Below are 20,113 nucleotides of genomic sequence, written 5' to 3' on the forward strand. Positions count from 1 at the left end.
TAAATAAATAAATAAAAAATAAATTAAAAAGTTGCTGTTGAGAACCTACCCCTTAAAAGAGATACCAAGTGTATAGCAATTCTCGTGCTCTTTTTTTCCTCATGTGTGTAGTGGTTAGAACACTTGCTTAAGCTTTTTTATTTCAAGTTATTTGCTCAAATTATATTTTTTAAACATTTTATTCTTTCCATTCTTTAATGGTAACCTTATTGATAAAATAGCAGCACTATGGCCTCTAGCTAGTAATTAACACAACACATTAGAAGGATCTTACTTGATACAAATTTTCAAATTGTTCTCAACTCTACAGCTGAGGGTCCTGACTGTTAGAAGGAAAACTATCAAACAGGAAGAACACGTATACCAAAACCCCATCAGTACGTCACCATCATCAAAGACCAGAGGCAGATAAAACCACAAAGATGGGGAAAAAGCAGGGCAGAAAAGCTGGAAATTCAAAAAATAAGACCGCATCTCCCCCGCAAAGGAGCGCAGCCCATCGCCAGCAACGGATCAAAGCTGGTCAGAGAATGACTTTGACGAGATGAGAGAAGAAGGCTTCAGTCCATCAAACTTCTCAGAGCTAAAGGAGGAATTACGTACCCAGCGCAAAGAAACAAAAAATCTTGAAAAAAGAGTGGAAGAATTGACAGCTAGACTAATTAATGCAGAGAAGGTCATAAACGAAATGACAGAGATGAAAACCATGACACGAGAAATATGTGACAAATACACAAGCTTCAGTAACCGACTCGATCAACTGGAAGAAAGAGTATCAGCGATTGAGGATCAAATGAATGAAATGAAGCGAGAAGAGAAACCAAAAGAAAAAAGAAGAAAAAGAAATGAACAAAGCCTGCAAGAAGTATGGGATTATGTAAAAAGACCAAATCTACGTCTGATTGGGGTGCCTGAAAGGGGGAAAATGGAACCAAGTTGGAAAACACTCTTCAGGATATCATCCAGGAGAACTTCCCCAACCTAGTAAGGCGGGCCAACATTCAAATTCAGGAAATACAGAGAACACCACAAAGATACTCCTCCAGAAGAGCAACTCCAAGACACATAATTGTCAGATTCACCAAAGTTGAAATGAAGGAAAGAATCTTAAGGGCAACCAGAGAGAAAGGTGGGGTTACCCACAAAGGGAAGCCCATCAGACTAACAGCAGATCTCTCGGCAGAAACTCTATAAGCCAGAAGAGAGTGGGGGCCAATATTCAACATTCTTAAAGACAAGAATTTTCAACCCAGAATTTCATATCCAGACAAACTAAGTTTCATCAGTGAAGGAGAAATAAAATCCTTTACAGACAAGCAAATGCTTAGAGATTTTGTCACTACCAGGCCTGCCTTACAAGAGACCCTGAAGGAAGCCCTAAACATGGAAAGGAACAACCGGTACCAGCCATTGCAAAAACATGCCAAAATGTAAAGACCATCGAGGCTAGGAAGAAACTGCATCAACTAATGAGCAAAATAACCAGTTAATATCATAATGGCAGGATCAAGTTCACACATAACAATATTAACCTTAAATGTAAATGGACTAAATGCTCCAATTAAAAGACACAGACTGGCAAACTGGATAAAGAGTCAAGACCCATCAGTCTGCTGTATTCAGGAGACCCATCTCACATGCAGAGACATACATAGGCTCAAAATAAAGGGATGGAGGAAGATCTACCAAGCAAATGGAGAACAAAAAAAAGCAGGGGTTGCAATACTAGTCTCTGATAGAAGAGTCATAATAGTCATTTAAGCAAGATGTTCTTATTTTCTTTCTACCTTGAGTTTTTGGTAATTCAACTAATTCCCAGAATGTATTTATAAACTATCTGACTACGATTGTCATTCACTAGAATAACTTCTTTTTCCCTTAGAATATTGTTGTTTTCCATATTTTGTACAAGCAAGTCATGTTTTAATACATGAGCTGTTGAAATGAGTCCTCATACACACTAATATTCTACACCTAAATTCTTTTTTTTTTTTTGAGACGGAGTCTTGCTCTGCCACCCAGGCTGGAGTGCAGTGGCCGGATCTCAGCTGACTGCAAGCTCCGCCTCCCGGGTTTTTTACGCCATTCTCCTGCCTCAGCCTCCCGAGTAGCTGGGACTACAGGCGCCCGCCTCGTCACCTGGCTAATTTTTTGTATTTTTAAGTAGAGACAGGGTTTCACCGTATTAGCCAGGATGGTCTTGATCTCCTGACCTCGTGATCCGCCCGTCTCGGCCTCCCAAAGTGCTGGGATTACAGGCTTGAGCCACCACGCCCGGCCATATTCTGATTTATTCTTTTACTTACCATAATATGACATCAGATAAGCTCAGTATTTTAAATATCATGAGAAAAAGTTATCTTTACAATTTGTAAAATTGATTTATCTCTATTAATAGTTATCTATTATTTCCAGTTTTCTTTCCTTTGTTATGCTTGCTGAAAGACTGACATTGTGACTTCAGATTCAAAAAAGTTTAAAATATCTCAAAATGGATCATTTATCTAACACTAACATAATCTGGTAAAACCTAGATTATACAGTTAAGTAGATCCCTGTAGAGCCTTGCTTGAAGCCCACTCTCCCAACAGGGGACACTCAGCAGCCCAGATGAGAAACCCAAATTTGAACATCCTGGGAGAGTCTGAGGTTCTGTAACATGTTGTTTCCCACGAAGAATATAATGTAATTGAAATTGAACACTTAGGCGAAAGAGAATTGATACAAAAAGCTAATGATATATTTATTATATAGCCACAACAGAAATTTGATTTTTTAAGTTGCTTTTTATCTGTATGATTTGAACATTAAAATTTATTTTATATTTTCAGAAGCCAGGAATTTGTCTGTTTATTTGTTTACTTTTTAAACTTCCAGGTCAGTGATGTTTTTATTGAGGTATGATTGACAAATAAACATCATACATATTTAAGGTGTACAATGCAATGTTTTGCTATACATATACATTGTGTAACAATACCCCTAATCAAGCCAATCAACTTACCCACTACCTCACATATATACTTTTCCTATTTTCTTTCTGTTAAGTAGATCTTAACATTTAAGATCTACTCTCTTAGCAAATTTCAAGAATACAATACATTGGCCGGCAAATTTCAAGAATACAATACATTGGCCGGGCGTGGTGGCTCAAGCCTGTAATCCCAGCACTTTGGGAGGCCGAGACGGGCGGATCACGAGGTCAGGAGATCGAGACCATCCTGGCTAACATGGCGAAACCCCGTCTCTACTAAAAAATACAAAAAACTAGCCAGGCGAGGTGGCGGGCACCTGTAGTCCCAGCTACTTGGGAGCCTGAGGCAGGAGAATGGCGTAAACCCAGGAGGCGGAGCTTGCAGTGAGCTGAGATCCGGCCACTGCATTCCAACCTGGGCAACAGAGCGAGACTCCATCTCAAAAAAAAAAAAAAAAAAAAGAATACAATACATTATTATTAAAGGACTATGAACATTAAAATGTAAAGCTATTGTAGAAAAGGTATAAAGTCATAACATTATGAAATAAAGAGCATGATTATCTTTACAGTGGTCTTTTTATTTTAATTTTGTAACCTCTTTACACATTTTTGCCTTTTAAAATTATTATTAATTGACATATAATAATTGTGTATATTGAGTAGAGAGTGATATTTTGATGCATGTAAATGATGTGTGATGATCAAATCAGGGTATAGTGTATCACCTCAAATACTTATTTCTTTGTGTTAGAAACATTCAGATTCTTCTCTTTTAGCTATTTAAAAATATAGAATAAATTATTTTTATCTATAATCACCCCACAGTGCTACAGTACACTAGAATTTATTTCTTTTATGTACCTGAAATTTTGCATTTGTTAACCAGCCTCTCCCTATTGCCCTACCTCACCTTTCTCAGCCTCTAGTTACCACTATTTTACTCTTACTTTTAGGAGACAAACTTTTTTAGCTTCCACATATTAGTGAGAACATGTGGTATTTATCTTTCTGGGTCTAGCTTATTTTACGATGATCCTTTTAAAAGTAACTTTTCTACATACCCATAGGCTCTCTTTCGCACAGTAGCAATGATGGTGCCTGACTATGCCATGATTGCTGAAATAGTCCTGTACTCCTGTGGGTTTGTCACTGCTCGGCCACTGTCAGTGAAAATTGTGGCTACGTATCGCTTGTGTTCAGAACAGTTGTCATCTCAACATCACTACGACTATGGAATGAGAGCCGTGAAGTCAGTTCTTACTGCTGCTGGGAATCTGAAGGTAGAGAACACAAATATTTCTTACTTGTAAATCTCCTATTTGTAAATTTCCAGCCTAATGGATCTTCACAGAGTTCCAATGACTTTTTGGTTTCATTAATTGATTGAAAAAAATCAATTATTACACCAAAAATGTATTATCTTGTACACATGAAAAAAATTTTATAATGATTTGTAAAACCTTACACATGTAATTCTTAGTGATTTGAGTTCTGTTTCATTAATGAGATACTACCAAGGAATAAAATTACTTACTCATGAGAAATGTTTTGAATGCTCTCAGTCTATATAAACGTATAAACAAATATAGCATTAAATGAAATAAGTATAATTAATAAATATACACAAAAGACTAAATATTGTCATTTACTATAATTACACAATTGCAGCCAACTGTGGACTAGCAGTAATAGATTTGCAGTATGATGTTTACCTTCAAAATAGTCTGAATTGTAACTGTAATATATGAAAGCCCAAATACTTTAAGCTTTGGTTGGCTTTTCATTGAAAATATATTGTAGAACCATGAAATATAACTGTACATTAGTTAGTTCTTTATGAAATCAAGATAGGCTTAGTTAATGGCAAAATGCAAAATGTGACCTTGGAGCTTCAAATTTTTCACATTCATGATTTGTAGAAGATACAGATTTTAAATTATATCCTATGTGATTAAGAACAATAGGATGCATTTTTATCTTCCATAATAACGTTATCAAGAATTCTGATATATAGTGGTGATATTCTATTTCACATTAGCCTGACATAACTTCAAGTCATTGTTTTTCGCAGTAAATAAAAGGGACTAGAGGCAACAATTTGTATTAAGTTGACATGTCAGGATTACATTGTGGTCAGATAATGGCAAGGATAATGCATTGTCCTAGTGTGTGTCATCACTGAAATCTTGACTATGGAATTGAGCTCTTAAAGTTATGCAGCAAAGGAATCCTGCAAATACATCCTATCATTCTTTTTCAAAGCTAATATAGAATTGTTGAATGTTTTGGCCTGAATATTTTGAAGCTTGTTTCTGTTATAGCAAGAAACAATTTAAGCATTTGCTTTAAAATAATAGCCTCTCAAAGAACAAAAGACACTTCTGACACTTCATAATTTATGTGCAGTTAGATTGATCCAAAAACAAAATCCAGATCAACAGGACATGCTCCGTCATTGGAGAACTCGAGACTCAGAGACTGACTCTGATTGCCAGGCATCACACACTTTGTAAGGCTGAAGCTAATTAAGTAGCAACATGGCATTTATTAGGCAGAGAGATTCTAGAGAAAAGGGAGAGGGTTCTGGAAAATTATATGCATGGTGGTAGAAACTTTCGAGTGAGATGTTGAATAATGTGTTAAAGGTGGAAGAAATAATTCTGAGTTTGGATTTTTGTTAATTCATGTGAACATTACTATAGGTATGAGTAACACGTTCAGAGTTCAACCAGATTTGTAGTAAACTTTGGGTACACCACAAATGTTTTGGAATCTAATGTGAGTTTTCTTAAACACATTTTATTAAACTAACTTAGCATGTGACCAGCCGTCTCCACTGTCTCTGTGGAACTTGCTAACACGTGGCATTCTGGGCGTGCAGCCAGCAGTATCCCCTGCCCTTCCACTTTGGCTTCTGTCAGATGAGCTGCATTCCTTACTCAGAGCCAGTTTGCTTTTTCTTGAACCTTTTTGAAGCCACTTGGATACGTTGCTGTTACTATGTCATCTAACTGCATAGTGGGAAAACTGATTATATATAAGCATAAAAAGAAGGATTTATTTTTTCTGTGAAAACTAAGTTCATATTTAAGAAAGATTCAATAAAGATAAAATGCTAAAATTTTGATTTTGAATAAGATGTTGATAAGAAATGTGTATAAAACTGAAGAAAAACTTAAAAATGTATCAGGCTGATATGCTTAAATTGTATTATAAGTATCTTTGAAGAGCAGTAGCCTCTTTAAAAAACAGAAACAGAACACAACAAGATAGAGTAGATGATGTGTTATTGATGTGGCTTTTGGAAAAAAAAAATGGTGCCTAACTCTGTACTCAGAGAAAAGGCCTTGGCATCAAAATATGGGCAAATGAGTGAATGTTTATATGTTTTAAATTTAAATGCATCTTTTCAAAATAATTGCCCACTTTTAATAATTTTCATTTGACCAATATACTGCTAGTCGTGAATACATGTAGAGAACAAGCAAGCTCTACCCAATACAAGGGATGGCAGCTGCCAAACTATATTTAATTCATGTTAGTACCTCTTTACTTAACATATCTGTGAAAAGGTAGTTAGTTTAACCTGGGTTTTTATTATAAACTAGTAAAAAAATACAACAAGTTTAAATGTCAGTTTCTGAAATTGATAACAATTCAATATAATGAAAGAAGAGCTGCATTTGTTTAAATTGAGTACAAGGTCTGTATGTTTGTGTGTATGTGAACACGAAGGGGTTGGGTGCTGTTAGCAGATGCAGATATCATCATGAGTGTGTTTTTTTTTTTAGCTGAAATATCCAAATGAAAATGAAGAAATTTTGCTGCTTAGATCTATCATTGATGTAAATCTGCCAAAATTTTTATCCCATGATTTACCACTCTTTGAGGTAAGAACATTCATTATCCCAGTGTATCAAAACTCTTATAATAATGTATTTAACACATGTTTAAGGTTGTGAAGCTCCCACTATGGAAAAAAATGACACAGTACAGAGAAACATAGATCATTACATATTTTATTTGAAGTGTGTTTAGCTAGCTTTGTCGCTTTGAGAACTGTCAACAACTTAGGATTTTAAAATAGTATTTTTAAGTTTGTTACTGCAGAAAATAATGAGCACACGAAAGTTACAAAATATTTGCTTATAAATTCCACTAGAATGTAGGCTCCGTAAAGAAAAATAATTGGTCTAACACACCACTGAATCCCTAGCACAGTATCGATAATAGTAAATGTTTTTTCAACTAATGACTGAAGAAATAAAATAGATAAATATGCTTAATTTCCTTAAAAGAATGAGATGACTTTTATGAAATTGTTTTTCATGATAAGAACTAAGCTTAATAATCTTGTTATAATTTAAGATTGTGAGTAATTGAGAGGAAGTATTAGAATAATGATTAAAGTTTTCATAATATCCTTTGGTATCATTCTTTTCCTCTTCTCCATACCAAGTAGAAGAACTCAGAGGGGTAGTGAGCTCCTCCTAAGTGTTAGATGTTGGACTAACTTGCACTATCTTGGAATTCAGGCAGTTAGCTTGCAGTATGTTACATATTTCCAGATATAGGAATCTAGTTTCATTCTTCTGCATATACTTATCCAGTTTTCCTAGCACTGAAGATATTGTTATGTCATGGGGAAGGGGAGAAGAGATGCTGTTGCTAGTATTGGCCAGTGTCATTAGCTACTGGTGGCAACCATGCATGTCTCATCATTCTGAAAAGAGCTTTACTTAGTATTTAGAGTTGACATGCAAATATATTATGGAGCAAATCAGCAAGGAAAGAGTTCAGATTTTCTCCCTAAAGTTTTCCCTCAATTTGTTTAGTACTAGTGCACTGTACAGATTTTCCAGGAGTAAAAGCTATGTTTATTTTCAGAATATGGAAATATACCTCACTAGGTGTATTGTCATGCAGTTGTATATTCCTTCAGCAAACATTTATTAAGCAGTGTTTCTCATGTGGCGGTGAGGAGTGAAGTCAACTTGCTTCCATGCTGCCATTTTTGAACTAGAAGTCAGGACTCCAACTTTTTAACTTAAAAATAACATGAAACTAAATGTAAAACCTCAAGCTCTAAAATTTCTAGCAGAAAACCTTTGTGACTTTGTGTTAGACAAAGATTGCTTAAGTACAATACCAAAAACACAATCCATAAAAGAATACATTGACAAAATGGAAAAAAAAAACTGCTCTTTGAGAGACACATAAGAAAATGAAAGACAAGCTGCAGATCAGGAAAAATATAGACATTTGGCCTAAGCACAGGTAAAGAAGTTACTCACTGGAAAACACAAATTGAAACCATAACAAATATCACTACACAGCATGGTTAAAATTTAAGATGGATCATACCTAATATTGGAACTCATACATGACTGGAGGAGCATGACATAGTACAACCACTTTAGAAAACAGTTAAGCAGTTTCTTAAAATGTTCAACACCTATCCACCATATTCAGGTATTCCATGTCTCAGTATTCACCCAAGGGAAATGAAAGCATTTGTTCATACAAAGTCATACACAAATGTTTGTAGTCACTTTATTTGTAATAGCCTAAAACTGGAACAATGAAAATGTATGTCAATAAGTAAATGGATTTAAAAACTGTAGCACTTTGTTGCAATGAAATATCACTCAGCAAAAAAAAAAAAAGAATAAACTATTGATACCTGTTGTGACATGTATGAATCTCAAAATATTTATGCCATGTGAAAGAAGCCAGAGGGAAAAAGTAGTATGCATATGGTCTAATTTCATTTATATTAAAGTCTAGACAATGCAAATAAAAATAGTAACCAAAAACAGATCAGTGGCAATCTGGGGATGTGGGTAGGAGGCAGCAAGGAGAGGAGGGAAGGAGGATTACAGAAGATTACAGGAAACTTTTGGGGAGTGATGGATATGTTAATTATCTTGGTTATTTATTTTGACAGTTTTTACTTATGAAATTTTATACTTTAAAATACTGCCACCTATAGTCCCAGCTACCCAGGAGGCTGATGTGGGATATGGCTTGAGTGTGGGAGGTGGAGGCTGCAGTGAGCCATGATCATGCCACTGCACTCCAGTCTGGGCAACAGAGCCAGACCCTGTCTCAAACAAACCAAACCAAAACAAAAACTGCAAAACGAACATGTAAGGATCACAATTTAAAAATTAAAAAAAAAAAGAAAAAAATACAGATTTGTGTATGTGAACTATTCCTCTATAAAGCTGTTAAAAAAATTGTTGCACTGTTATTATCTAATGGCCCTATTTCCATCAATAGAAAATATGTGTATTTAATATAAATATAAAATGTAAATCCTTCAAATCATCTATCATCAGGGAATTACTTCGGATTTGTTTCCTGGGGTAAAATTACCAAAACCAGATTACAATGATTTGCTGGCAGCTATCAAAGACAATTGTGCCTCCATGAATTTGCAAATGACCACATTCTTTTCTGAGAAGATTCTTCAAGTATATGAAATGATGATTGTGCGTCATGGTTTCATGATTGTTGGAGAACCATTTGGAGGAAAAACTAGTGCATACCGCGTCTTAGCTGGAGCACTAAATGATGTATGTGAAAAGGTGAGTATATTATTAATGCATTAATTTATTTATAATTGACTTTGTGCAAGGCAGAATGTACCATTATTTTAAAAGATGCTTTCAATGTGGCAACTTAAAGTCGTGAGAAAAATGAGTCAAAGAGAAAATAAAGTTTTAGAAAAGTAAAATGAAGCAAATAGGAAGTTCAACATATGAAGGGTATGCCACAAACTTGCTTTCAACCTTTTATTTGTTTTTTAAAAAAATTATTAAAGTAATACATGTCTCTTGTAGAAAAAAAGCCTGAAAACAGAAAAATTTGAAGGTTTTCCTGTAATACTTTCAGAGGAGTCGTTTTTATTTTCTAGACAGATTTGTAATGCAAGCTTCTGTTATTGGCTGCTAGTGGTATTGAACTGAAATGTGTGTGTGTACATATATGCATACGTATATAATGACTCATTCACAATTCTTATACACATCACATTTTGATTGACTTTGAAATGCTGAAGGAATGGGGCTGTTTTAAATTCTTCAACTAATACTGTATTTTTGTTTACCTCTCCTTATAGATATTTCAAATAGTTTTCACTTTATAAATTTCAGTGTTCATATCCTGTATGAGATTTGTGATGATTATATCTTTACTTGAGGAGACTCCCCTTCAATCAATATAAAATTACTTACTTTTCTGTTATTTGTTGTGATCTCCCTTGTCTAATTTCAATATTGCTACCCCTACTTTCTCTCTGTATGTATATTTGCCCATGTCATTAATTATATCCTTGGGTGTCACTGTGATTTACTTTCTATAGGGAATAAATAGCTTGATTTTTGTTTTCTACAGGTCAGTGGTCTTTATCTTTTCAAAGATAAGTTTAAAATCATTTGTATTTATTGTCCAAACTGATATGCTACTTATTCCTGTTATCTGTTTCTTCTGCTTTTACACTTCCATGCTATTTTGTTTCTTTACTTTCCTTCTCTTTTTTCTTCCTTTTTTTCACTTCTTACTTGTCTTCTGCTTCTTTATATTGTTTATTGCTCATTTGTATTTTTCCTGTTTTATTTTATTATCATAGGAACTGATCTTTTATATGTGCACATATATAAAATAAAGTCTCCAAAAGAACCCAACAGGTCACTGCTCAGAGTAGAAGGAGATGAAGATGTGAGCATGTATTCTGGTCCACTTGTAAAGTCTAAATGGCTCATTTTCAGGGAATTCTAAGGGTGACATTGTGATTATGTCATAGGGCAGTCTTCCTTAGCCACTATAAACAAGCTATAGCTTCACACTAGCCTTGCTCCGTTTAGGATAAAAACTTTTCTTTGGTGACAGCAACTTTGTTCTGGTTAAGAAGATAATAGAAATTTCCTATACTTCTTAATTTAGGAAGATACATTGTTATCGCCTTCCTGAGCACACAAAAGAAAGCAAAGATATTGAACTTGTTTTATTGTTTTAAGATAACTATTCTGGGCCAGGCGCAGTGATTCACGCCTGTAATCCCAGCAGTTTGGGAGGCTGAGGCGGGCGGATCACAAGGTCAGGAGATTGAGACCATCCTGGCTAACACGGTGAAACCCCGTCTCTACTAAAAATACAAAAATTAGCTGGACATGTTGGCGGGCGCCTGTAGTCCCAGCTACTCAGGAGGCTAAGGCAGGAGAACGTCGTGAACTCGAGAGGCGGCGCTTGCAGTGAGCCGAGATCCTGCCACTGCACTCCAGCCTGGGCAACAGAGCCAGAAGATTACTATTCTTCTGGGAGTGGTGGCTCTTTCCTGTAATCTTGGCCCTTTGGGAGGCCAAGGCAGGCAGATCACTTGCGCCCAGGAGTTCTAGACCAGCCTGGATAAAATGGTGAAACCCTGTTCCTACTTTAAAAAAGCCCAAAAAATTAGCTGGGCGTGGTGGCGTGTGCCACGTATAGTCCCAGCTACTCAGGAGGCTGAGGTTCAGAGAGGACCACTTGAGCCCAGGAGGCGGAGGCTGCAGTGAGCCGAGATTGCGCCACTGCACTCCAGCCTGGGTGACAGAGTGAGAGCCTGTCTCAAAAGAAAAAGAAAAAAACAAAAAGCTTAATATTCTCACCATTTTTTTTCCTCCCAGTTTGGTAGTTTGTGTCCCAAGCTTGGGAGTGCCAGGCAGAAGGCAATGTTAGAAAGAGTTGAACTTGTTATGTTTTTATGTATAAAAAATAAATGATTGCCAATAGGTGGAGCACAGAGGATTTTTAGGGGAGTTAAAGTGTTCTGTTTGGTACTATAATGGGGAATAATGATACCACACACTTGGCAAAACCTGTATAATTATGCAACACAAAGAGTGAACCCTTAGTGTAAACTGTGGACTTCAGTTAATAGTAATACATTAATATGAATTCATCAGCCATAACAATTTACAACACCAATTCAGGATGTTAATAATAAGGAAAACTGTTGTGTCTGGGTAGTGGAGAGAGTATCGGGAATCTTTGTACTTTCTGCTCAATTTTTCTGTAAGCCGTTTTTTAAAAAGCCAGTTAATTAGCAACAACAACAAAAAAGCTTATGTCCAGAGGGCATTAATGTCTCTTGTAATGCCATAGACCAGCTTTCAAGGTTTTGGGTAAAATTGACAATTTACCAACCTTAACTTTTTCACTCCACAAGAAATAGCTATTTCTCTATATTTAGATCTTTTAATTTTCTCTCAGAGGTTGTTTTGTAGCAGGGATCAGCAAATTACAGTACATGGGCCAAATTCAGCCCCAAGCCTTTTTTTGGAATGCCAATAAACTTAGAATAGTGTTAACATTTTAAACATTTGTTAATTAAAAAAAAAAAAGAAAAACATAGAAGAATATGTGGCAGACCATATGAAACTTGCAAAGCCTATAATATTTACCATCTTATCCTTTACAGGAGAATTTGCCAACCTATTTTGTAGTTTAAGAAATATAGGGAGGCTGAGGCAGGAGAATGGCGTGAACCCAGGAGGTGCAGCTTGCGGTGAGCTGAGATCCGGCCACTGCACTCCACCCTGGGCAACACAGCGAGACTCTGTCTCAAAAAAAAAAAAAAAGAAATATAGATCTTGCACAACATTTGCTAATTTCTCCCTAAGTATTTCGTGAGCTTTTAAATACTATTGTGAATGTTTTTTAAATTTGATTTTTTTTCAGTTGTTCATTAGCATTGTGTGTAGATAATACAATTGATTTTATATATTGACCTGGTATGCTGGAACCTTGTCAAATTCACTACTTACTTCTGATACTTTCTTTGTAGATTCCTTAGGATTTTCTATATACACAATAATGTTTTCTATGAATAAAGACAGTATTCTTTGCATAAATAAATGTTTGATTTTTTTTCATTAAGGGGCTAATGGAAGAAAACAGAGTTCAAATAACTGTTTTAAATCCTAAGTCTGTCACCATGGGCCAACTGTACGGACAGTTTGATTTGGTGTCCCATGAATGGTCCGATGGGGTCCTCGCTGTCAGTTTTAGAGCATTTGCTTCTTCAGTGGTAAGTTCTAACACTTTCACATGCATATCTTAAAAGGTTAAGATATTTATTTCTGACAAATTTCTTTTTTCCAATCAAACTAATTGTATATATAAATTAAGATATTTATTTAAAACACAGTACTGGATATTCTGGCAGTATTTCTGTGAAAAAAAAAAAAAAGTCAGCACCTACAAAAATGCCAGAGACCAAGCTCCTTTGCCCTGGAGGTATACAGAAGACAGGGTAGGAAAAATAAAACGACAGGGCAAAGTATTTCGGGTTATTTTCGCTGATGTGAGATGAACTAGAAATGAGAACATCTGAATGACTTGATCCTTTTGCCTCTTCAGTAATGTTCTTCCTTCACCCACTCTTTGGGCTGTGGCTATTGTCATGCCTGCTAATTGTTAGATACACACCAATGCTTAGAGAAGAAATTGCATACCTTTGCAAAATGATATCTTAAAGTTCCCACACTTTTCCTTTAGCATATTAGGAAGAGAATGACTGCCTTGTGGAAAGCAGAGGAGGTAAGTGGCATGCCGGCTGCCACGGGCTGTGAATGGAGAGTGGGCACTTACCTACTCCTGGCTTATTCTGCTGCCCACCCTCATGAAAAGAATCCACAGACTAATACATGTTAACTTGGTTGCCATATTTTATTTTATTTTATTTATTTTTATTATACTTTAAGTTCTAGGGTACATGTGCACAACGTGCAGGTTTGTTACATATGTATACTTGTGCCGTGTTGGTTTGCTGACCCATCAACTTGTCAGCACCCATCAACTCGTCATTTATATCAGGTATAACTCCCAATGCCATCCCTCCCCCCTCCCCCCTCCCCCCTCCCCATAATAGGCCCTGGTATGTGATGTTCCCCTTCCAGAGTCCAAGTGATCTCATTGTTCAATTCCGACCTATGAGTGAGAACATGCGGTGTTTGGTTTTCTGTTCTTGTGATAGTTTGCTGAGAATGATGGTTTCCAGCTGCATCCATGTCCCTACAAAGGACACGAACTCATCCTTCTTTATGGCTGCATAGTATTCCATGGTGTATATATGCCACATTTTCTTAATCCAGTCTGTGTGACATTTGGGTTGATTCCAAGTCTTTGCTATTGTGAATAGTGCCGCAGTAAACATATGTGTGCATGTGTCTTTATAGCAGCATGACTTATAATCCTTTGGGTATATACCCAGTAATGGGATGGCTGAGTCATATGGTATTTCTAGTTCTAGATCCTTGAGGAATTGCCATACTGTTTTCCACAATGGTTGAACCAGTTTACAATCCCACCAACAGTGTAAAAGTGTTCCTATTTCTCCACATCCTCTCCAGCACCTGTTGTTTCCTGACTTCTTAATGATCACCATTCTAACTGGCGTGAGATGGTATCTCATTGTGGTTTTGATTTGCATTTCTCTGATGGCCAGTGATGATGAGCATTTTTTCATGTGTCTGTTGGCTGTATGCATGTCTTCTTTTGAGAAATGTCTGTTCATATCCTTTGCCCACTTTTTGATGGGGTTGTTTTTTTCTCATAAATTTGTTTGAGTTCTTTGTAGTTCTGGATATTAGCCCTTTGTCAGATGAGTAGCTTGCAAAAATTTTCTCCCATTCTGTGGGTTGCCTGTTCACTCAGATGGTAGTTTCTTTTGCTGTGCAGAAGCTCTTTAGTTTAATTAGATCCCATTTGTCAATTTTGGCTTTTGTTGCTGTTGTTTTTGGTGTTTCAGACATGAAGTCCTTGCCCATGCCTATGTCCTGAATGGTATTGCCTAGGTTTTCTTCTAGGGTTTTTATGGTTTTAGGTCTAACATTTAAGTCTCTAATCCATCTTGAATTAATTTTCATATAAGGAGTAAGGAAAAGATCCAGTTTCAGCTTTCTACATATGGGTAGCCAATTTTCCCAGTACCATTTATTAAATAGGAAATCCTTTCCCCATTTCTTATTTTTGTCAGGTTTGTCAAAGATCAGATGGCTGTAGATGTGTGGTATTATTTCTGAGGACTCTGTTCTGTTCCATTGGTCTGTATCTCTGTTTTGGTACCAGTACCATGCTGTTTTGGTTACTGTAGCCTTGTAGTATAGTTTGAAGTCAGGTATCGTGATGCCTCCAGCTTTGTTCTTTTGACTTAGGATAGTCTTGGCAATGTGGACTCTTTTTTGGTTCCATATGAACTTTGAAGCAGTTTTTTCCAATTCTGTAAAGAAAGTCATTGGTAGCTTGATGGGGATGGCATTGAATCTATAAATCACCTTGGGCAGTATGGCCATTTTCAAGATATTGATTCTTCCTATCCATGAGCATGGTATGTTCTTCCATTTGTTTGTGTCCTCTTTTATTTTGTTGAGCAGTGGTTTGTAGTTCTCCTTGAAGAGGTCCTTCACATCCCTTGTAAGTTGGATTCCTAGGTATTTTATTCTCTTTGAAGCTATTGTGAGTGGAAGTTCATTCATGATTTGGCTCTCTGTTGTTCTGTTATTGGTGTATAAGAATGCTTGTGATATTTGCACATTGATTTTGTATCCTGAGACTTTGCTGAAGTTGCTTATCAGCTTAAGGAGATTTTGGGCTGAGAGGATGGGGTTTTCTAAATGTACAATCATGTCATCTGCAAACAGGGACAATTTGACTTCCTCTTTCCCTAATTGAATACCCTTTATTTCTTTCTCTTGCCTGATTGCCCTAGCCAGAACTTCCAACACTATGTTGAATAAAGTGGTGAGAGAGGGCATCCCTGTCCTGTGCCAGTTTTCAAAGGGAATGCTTCCAGTTTTTGCCCATTCAGTATGCTATTGGCTGTGGGTTTGTCATAAATAGCCCTTATTATTTTGAGATATGTTCCATCAATACCAAATTTATTGAGAATTTTTAGCATGAAGGGCTGTTGAATTTTGTCAAAGGCCTTTTCTGTATCTATTGAGATAATCATATAATTTTTGTCTTTGGTTCTGTTTATATGCTGGATTACGTTTATTGATTTGTGTATGTGGAACCAGCCTTGCATCCCAGGGATGAAGCCCACTTGATCATGGTGGATACGCTTTTTGATGTCCTGCTGGATTTGGTTTGCCAGTATTTTATTGAGGATTTTTGCATCAATGTTCATCAGCGATATTGGTCTGAAATTCTCTTTTTTTGTTGTGTCTCTGCCAGGCTTTGGTATCAGGATGATGTTGGCCTCATAAAATGAGTTAGGGAGGATTCCCTCTTTTTCTGTTGATTGGAATAGTTTCAGAAGGAATGGTAACCAGCTCCTCCTTGTACCTCCAGTAGAATTTGGCTGTGAATCTGTCTGGTCCTGGACTTCTTTTTGGTTGGTAGGCTATTAATTATTGCCTCAATTTCAGAGCCTGCTATTGGTCTATTCAGGGATTCAACTTCTTCCTACTTTAGTCTTGGGAGAGTGTAAGTGTCCAGGAAATTATCCATGTCTTCTAGGTTTTCTAGTTTTTTTTGCGTAGAGGTGTTTATAATATTCTCTGATGGTAGTTTGTATTTCTGTGGGGTCGGTGGTAATATCCCCTTTATCATTTTTTATTGCATCTATTTGATTCTTCTCTCTTTTCTTCTTTATTAGTCTTGCTAGCGGTCTATCAATTTTGTTGATCATTTCAAAAAACCAGCTCCTGGATTCATTGATTTTTTGGAGGGATTTTTGTGTCTCTATCTCCTTCAGTTCTGCTCTGATCTTAGTTATTTCTTGCCTTCTGCTAGCTTTCGAATGTGTCTGCTCTTGCTTCTCTAATTCTTTTAATTGTGATGTTAGGGTGTCAATCTTAGATCTTTCCTGCTCTCTCTTCTGGGCATTTAGTGCTATAAATTTCCCTCTCCACACTGCTTTAAATATGTCCCAGAGATTCTGGTATGTTGTATCTTTGTTCTCATTGGTTTCAAAGAACATCCTTATTTCTGCCTTCATTTTGTTATGTACCCAGTAGTCATTCAGGAGCAGGTTGTTCAGTTTCCATGTAGTTGAGCGGTTTTGATTGATTTCCTTAGTCCTGAGTTCTAGTTTGATTGCACTGTGGTCTGAGAGATAGTTTGTTATAATTTCTGTTCTTTTACATTTGCTGAGGAGGACTTTACTTCCAACTATGTGGTCAATTTTGGAATAAGTGCAATGTGGTGCTGAGACGAATGTATATTCTGTTGATTTGGGGTGGAGAGTTCTGTAGATGTCTATTAGGTTCCCTTGGTACAGAGTTGAGTTGAGTTCAATTCCTGGATATCCTTGTTAACTTTCTGTCTCATTGATCTGTCTAATGTTGACAGTGGGGTGTTAAAGTCTCCCATTATTATTGTATGGGAGTCTAAGTCTCTTTGTAAGTCTCTAAGGACTTGCTTTATGAATCTGAGTGCTCCTGTATTGGGTGCATATGTATTTAGGATAGTTAGCTCTTCCTGTTGAATTGATCCCTTTACCATTATATTAAGGCCTTCTTTGTCTCTTTTGATCTTTGTTGGTTTAAAGTCTGTTTTATCAGAGACTAGGATTGCAACCCCTGCTTATTTTTGTTCTCCATTTGCTTGGTAGATCTTCCTTTATCCCTTTATTTTGAGCCTATGTGTGTCTCTGCACGTGAGATGGATTTCCTGAATACAGCAAAGTGATGGATCTTGACTCTTTATCCAATTTGCCAGTCTGTGTCTTTTAATTGCACTATTTAGTTCATTTACATTTAAGGTTAATATTGTTATGTGTGGACTTGATCCTGTCATTGTGATATTAGCTGGTTATTTTGCTCATTAGTTGATGCAGTTTCTTCCTAACATCCATCGTCTTTACATTTTGGCATGTTTTTGCCCTGGCTGGTACCAGTTGTTCTTTTCCATGTTTAGTGCTTCCTTCAGGATCTCTTGTAGGGCAGGCCTGGTGGTGACAAAATCTCTAAGCATTTGCTTGTCTGTAAGGGATTTTATTTCTCCTTCAATTATGAAACTTAGTTTGTCTGGATATGAAATTCTGGGTTGAAAATTCTTGTCTTTAAGAATGTTGAATATTGGCCCCCACTCTCTTCTGGCTTGTAGAGTTTCTGCCGAGAGATCTGCTGTTAGTCTGATGGGCTTCCCTTTGTGGGTAACCCAACCTTTCTCTCTGGCTGTCCTTAACATTTTTTCCTTCATTTCAACTTTGGTGAATCGGACAATTATGTGTCTTGGAGTTGCTCTTCTGGAGGAGTATCTTTGTGGCATTCTTTGTATTTCCTGAATTTGAATGTTGGCCCGCCTTACTAGGTTGGGGAAGTTCTCCTGGATGATATCCTGAAGAGTGTTTTCCAACTTGGTTCCATTTTCCCCCTCACTTTCAGGCACACTAATCAGATGTAGATTTGATCTTTTCACATAATCCCGTATTTCTTGGAGGCTTTGTTCATTTCTTTTTCCTTTTTTTTCTCTAGACTTCTCTTCTTGCTTCATTTCATTCATTTGATCTTCAATCATTGATACTCTTTCTTCCAGTTGATCGAGTCGGTTACTGAAGCTTGTGCATTTGTCACGTATTTCTCGTGTCATGGTTTTTATCTCTGTCAGTTCGTTTATGGCCTTCTCTGCATTGATTATTCTAGTTATCCATTCTTCCATTCTTTTTTCAAGATTTTTAGTTTCTTTGCGCTGGGTACGTAGTTCCTCCTTTAGCTCTGAGAAGTTTGATGGACTGAAGCCTTCTCCTCTCAACTCGTCAAAAGTCATTCTCCGTCCAGCTTTGATCCGTTGCTGGCAATGAGCTGCGTTCCTTTGGAGGGGGAGATGTGCTCTTATTTTTTGAATTTTCAGCTTTTCTGCCCTGCTTTTTCCCTGTCTTTGTGGTTTTATCTGCCTCTGGTCTTTGATGCTGGTGACATAGTGATGGTGTTTTGGTGTGGGTGTCCTTTCTGTTTGTTAGTTTTCCTTTCTAACAGTCAGGACCCTCAGCTGTAGGTCTGTTGGAGATTGCTTGAGGTCCACTCCAGACCCTGTTTGCCTGAGTATCAGCAGTAGAGGCTGCAGAAGATAGTATATTGCTGAACAGCGAGTGCTGCTGTCTGATTCTTGCTCTGGAAGCTTCGTCTCAGGGGTGTACCCCACCGTGTGAGGTGTGAGGTGTCTGCACCTAGTAGGGGATGACTCCTAGTTAGGCTACTCAGGGGTCAGGGACCCACTTGAGCAGGCAGTCTGTCCGTTCTCAGATCTCAGCCTCCATGCTGGGAGATCCACTGCTCTCTTCAAAGCTGTCAGACAGCTGTCAGACTCCACCCAGATTTGGAGTCTACAGAGACGGGCAGGTCTCCTTGAGCTGCGGTGGCTCCACCCAGTTCGAGCTTCCTGGAGGCTTTGTTTACCTTCTTAAGCCTCAGCAATTGCAGGCGCCCCTCCCCCAGCCTCGCTGCCACCTTGCAGTTAGATCTCAGACTGCTGTGCTAGCAATGAGGGAGGCTCCGTGAGCGTGGGAGCCCCCAGGGTTGCCGTATTTTAGCAGGTTCTGCAGAGCGTGTGATTATATGGGAGACTGCTTGCTAAAGCGGTAGTGTAGGAAATCGGGCATAGGCTCAGGACATTTAATTTGTTTATCAAATCATTTTTTTATAAGTGTTTTCTTTCTTCTGACTACCATACATTTTAAACTTGGTGCTGTCTACCCACTTAAGGACCTAGCAGAGCATGACTCATGAGTCAGGTAATAATGGATAAAATGTGAAATCTCAGCTCTGTTGTTATTGCTGGAAAGACCTTAGGCAATGAGCGACATAAGAACTGACTCTCATGCAGCAGAGATCTTGCCCAAAGTCAAGTGTTAGTAGTAATTTCAAGGATAAAAGAAATTGTGGGCACAGGTGAAGCAGACAGAGGTATGGAACCCTTGATGTGGCTTCTTAGGTCCTCTCTTGCCACAGTGGAGGCACTCTGGCTAAGAATAAGAGATGAAGTCACTAGATAATATATGCAGTTACATTATTTACACAGAAATAATCATGACATACCTCTATTTTATACTTACAGCTTACATTACATTTTTCAGGAAGCTAGGTCCCACAAATACTGAGTCTCAGGGAGTTTAAGTATTTCACCTGAAGTCCACAGCTCATAAGCAGT

General features: G+C 37.3%; 1 protein-coding gene across 1 annotated transcript in view; it reads left to right on the forward strand.

Moving 5' to 3' along the window:
• DNAH7 (dynein axonemal heavy chain 7) overlaps nucleotides 1-20,113 on the forward strand; it is a 341,498-nt gene that overhangs the window by 182,210 nt on the left and 139,175 nt on the right. The window contains exons 28-31 of the mRNA XM_033230791.1: nucleotides 4,045-4,257; nucleotides 6,769-6,867; nucleotides 9,319-9,567; nucleotides 12,897-13,046. Of these exons, the coding sequence (XP_033086682.1) occupies nucleotides 4,045-4,257; nucleotides 6,769-6,867; nucleotides 9,319-9,567; nucleotides 12,897-13,046 (711 nt within the window). The remainder of the gene's footprint in view (nucleotides 1-4,044; nucleotides 4,258-6,768; nucleotides 6,868-9,318; nucleotides 9,568-12,896; nucleotides 13,047-20,113) is intronic.

This window comes from Trachypithecus francoisi, unplaced genomic scaffold, assembly GCF_009764315.1.
Source record: "Trachypithecus francoisi isolate TF-2019V2 unplaced genomic scaffold, Tfra_2.0 Lachesis_group13, whole genome shotgun sequence".
Lineage (NCBI taxonomy): Eukaryota > Metazoa > Chordata > Mammalia > Primates > Cercopithecidae > Trachypithecus > Trachypithecus francoisi.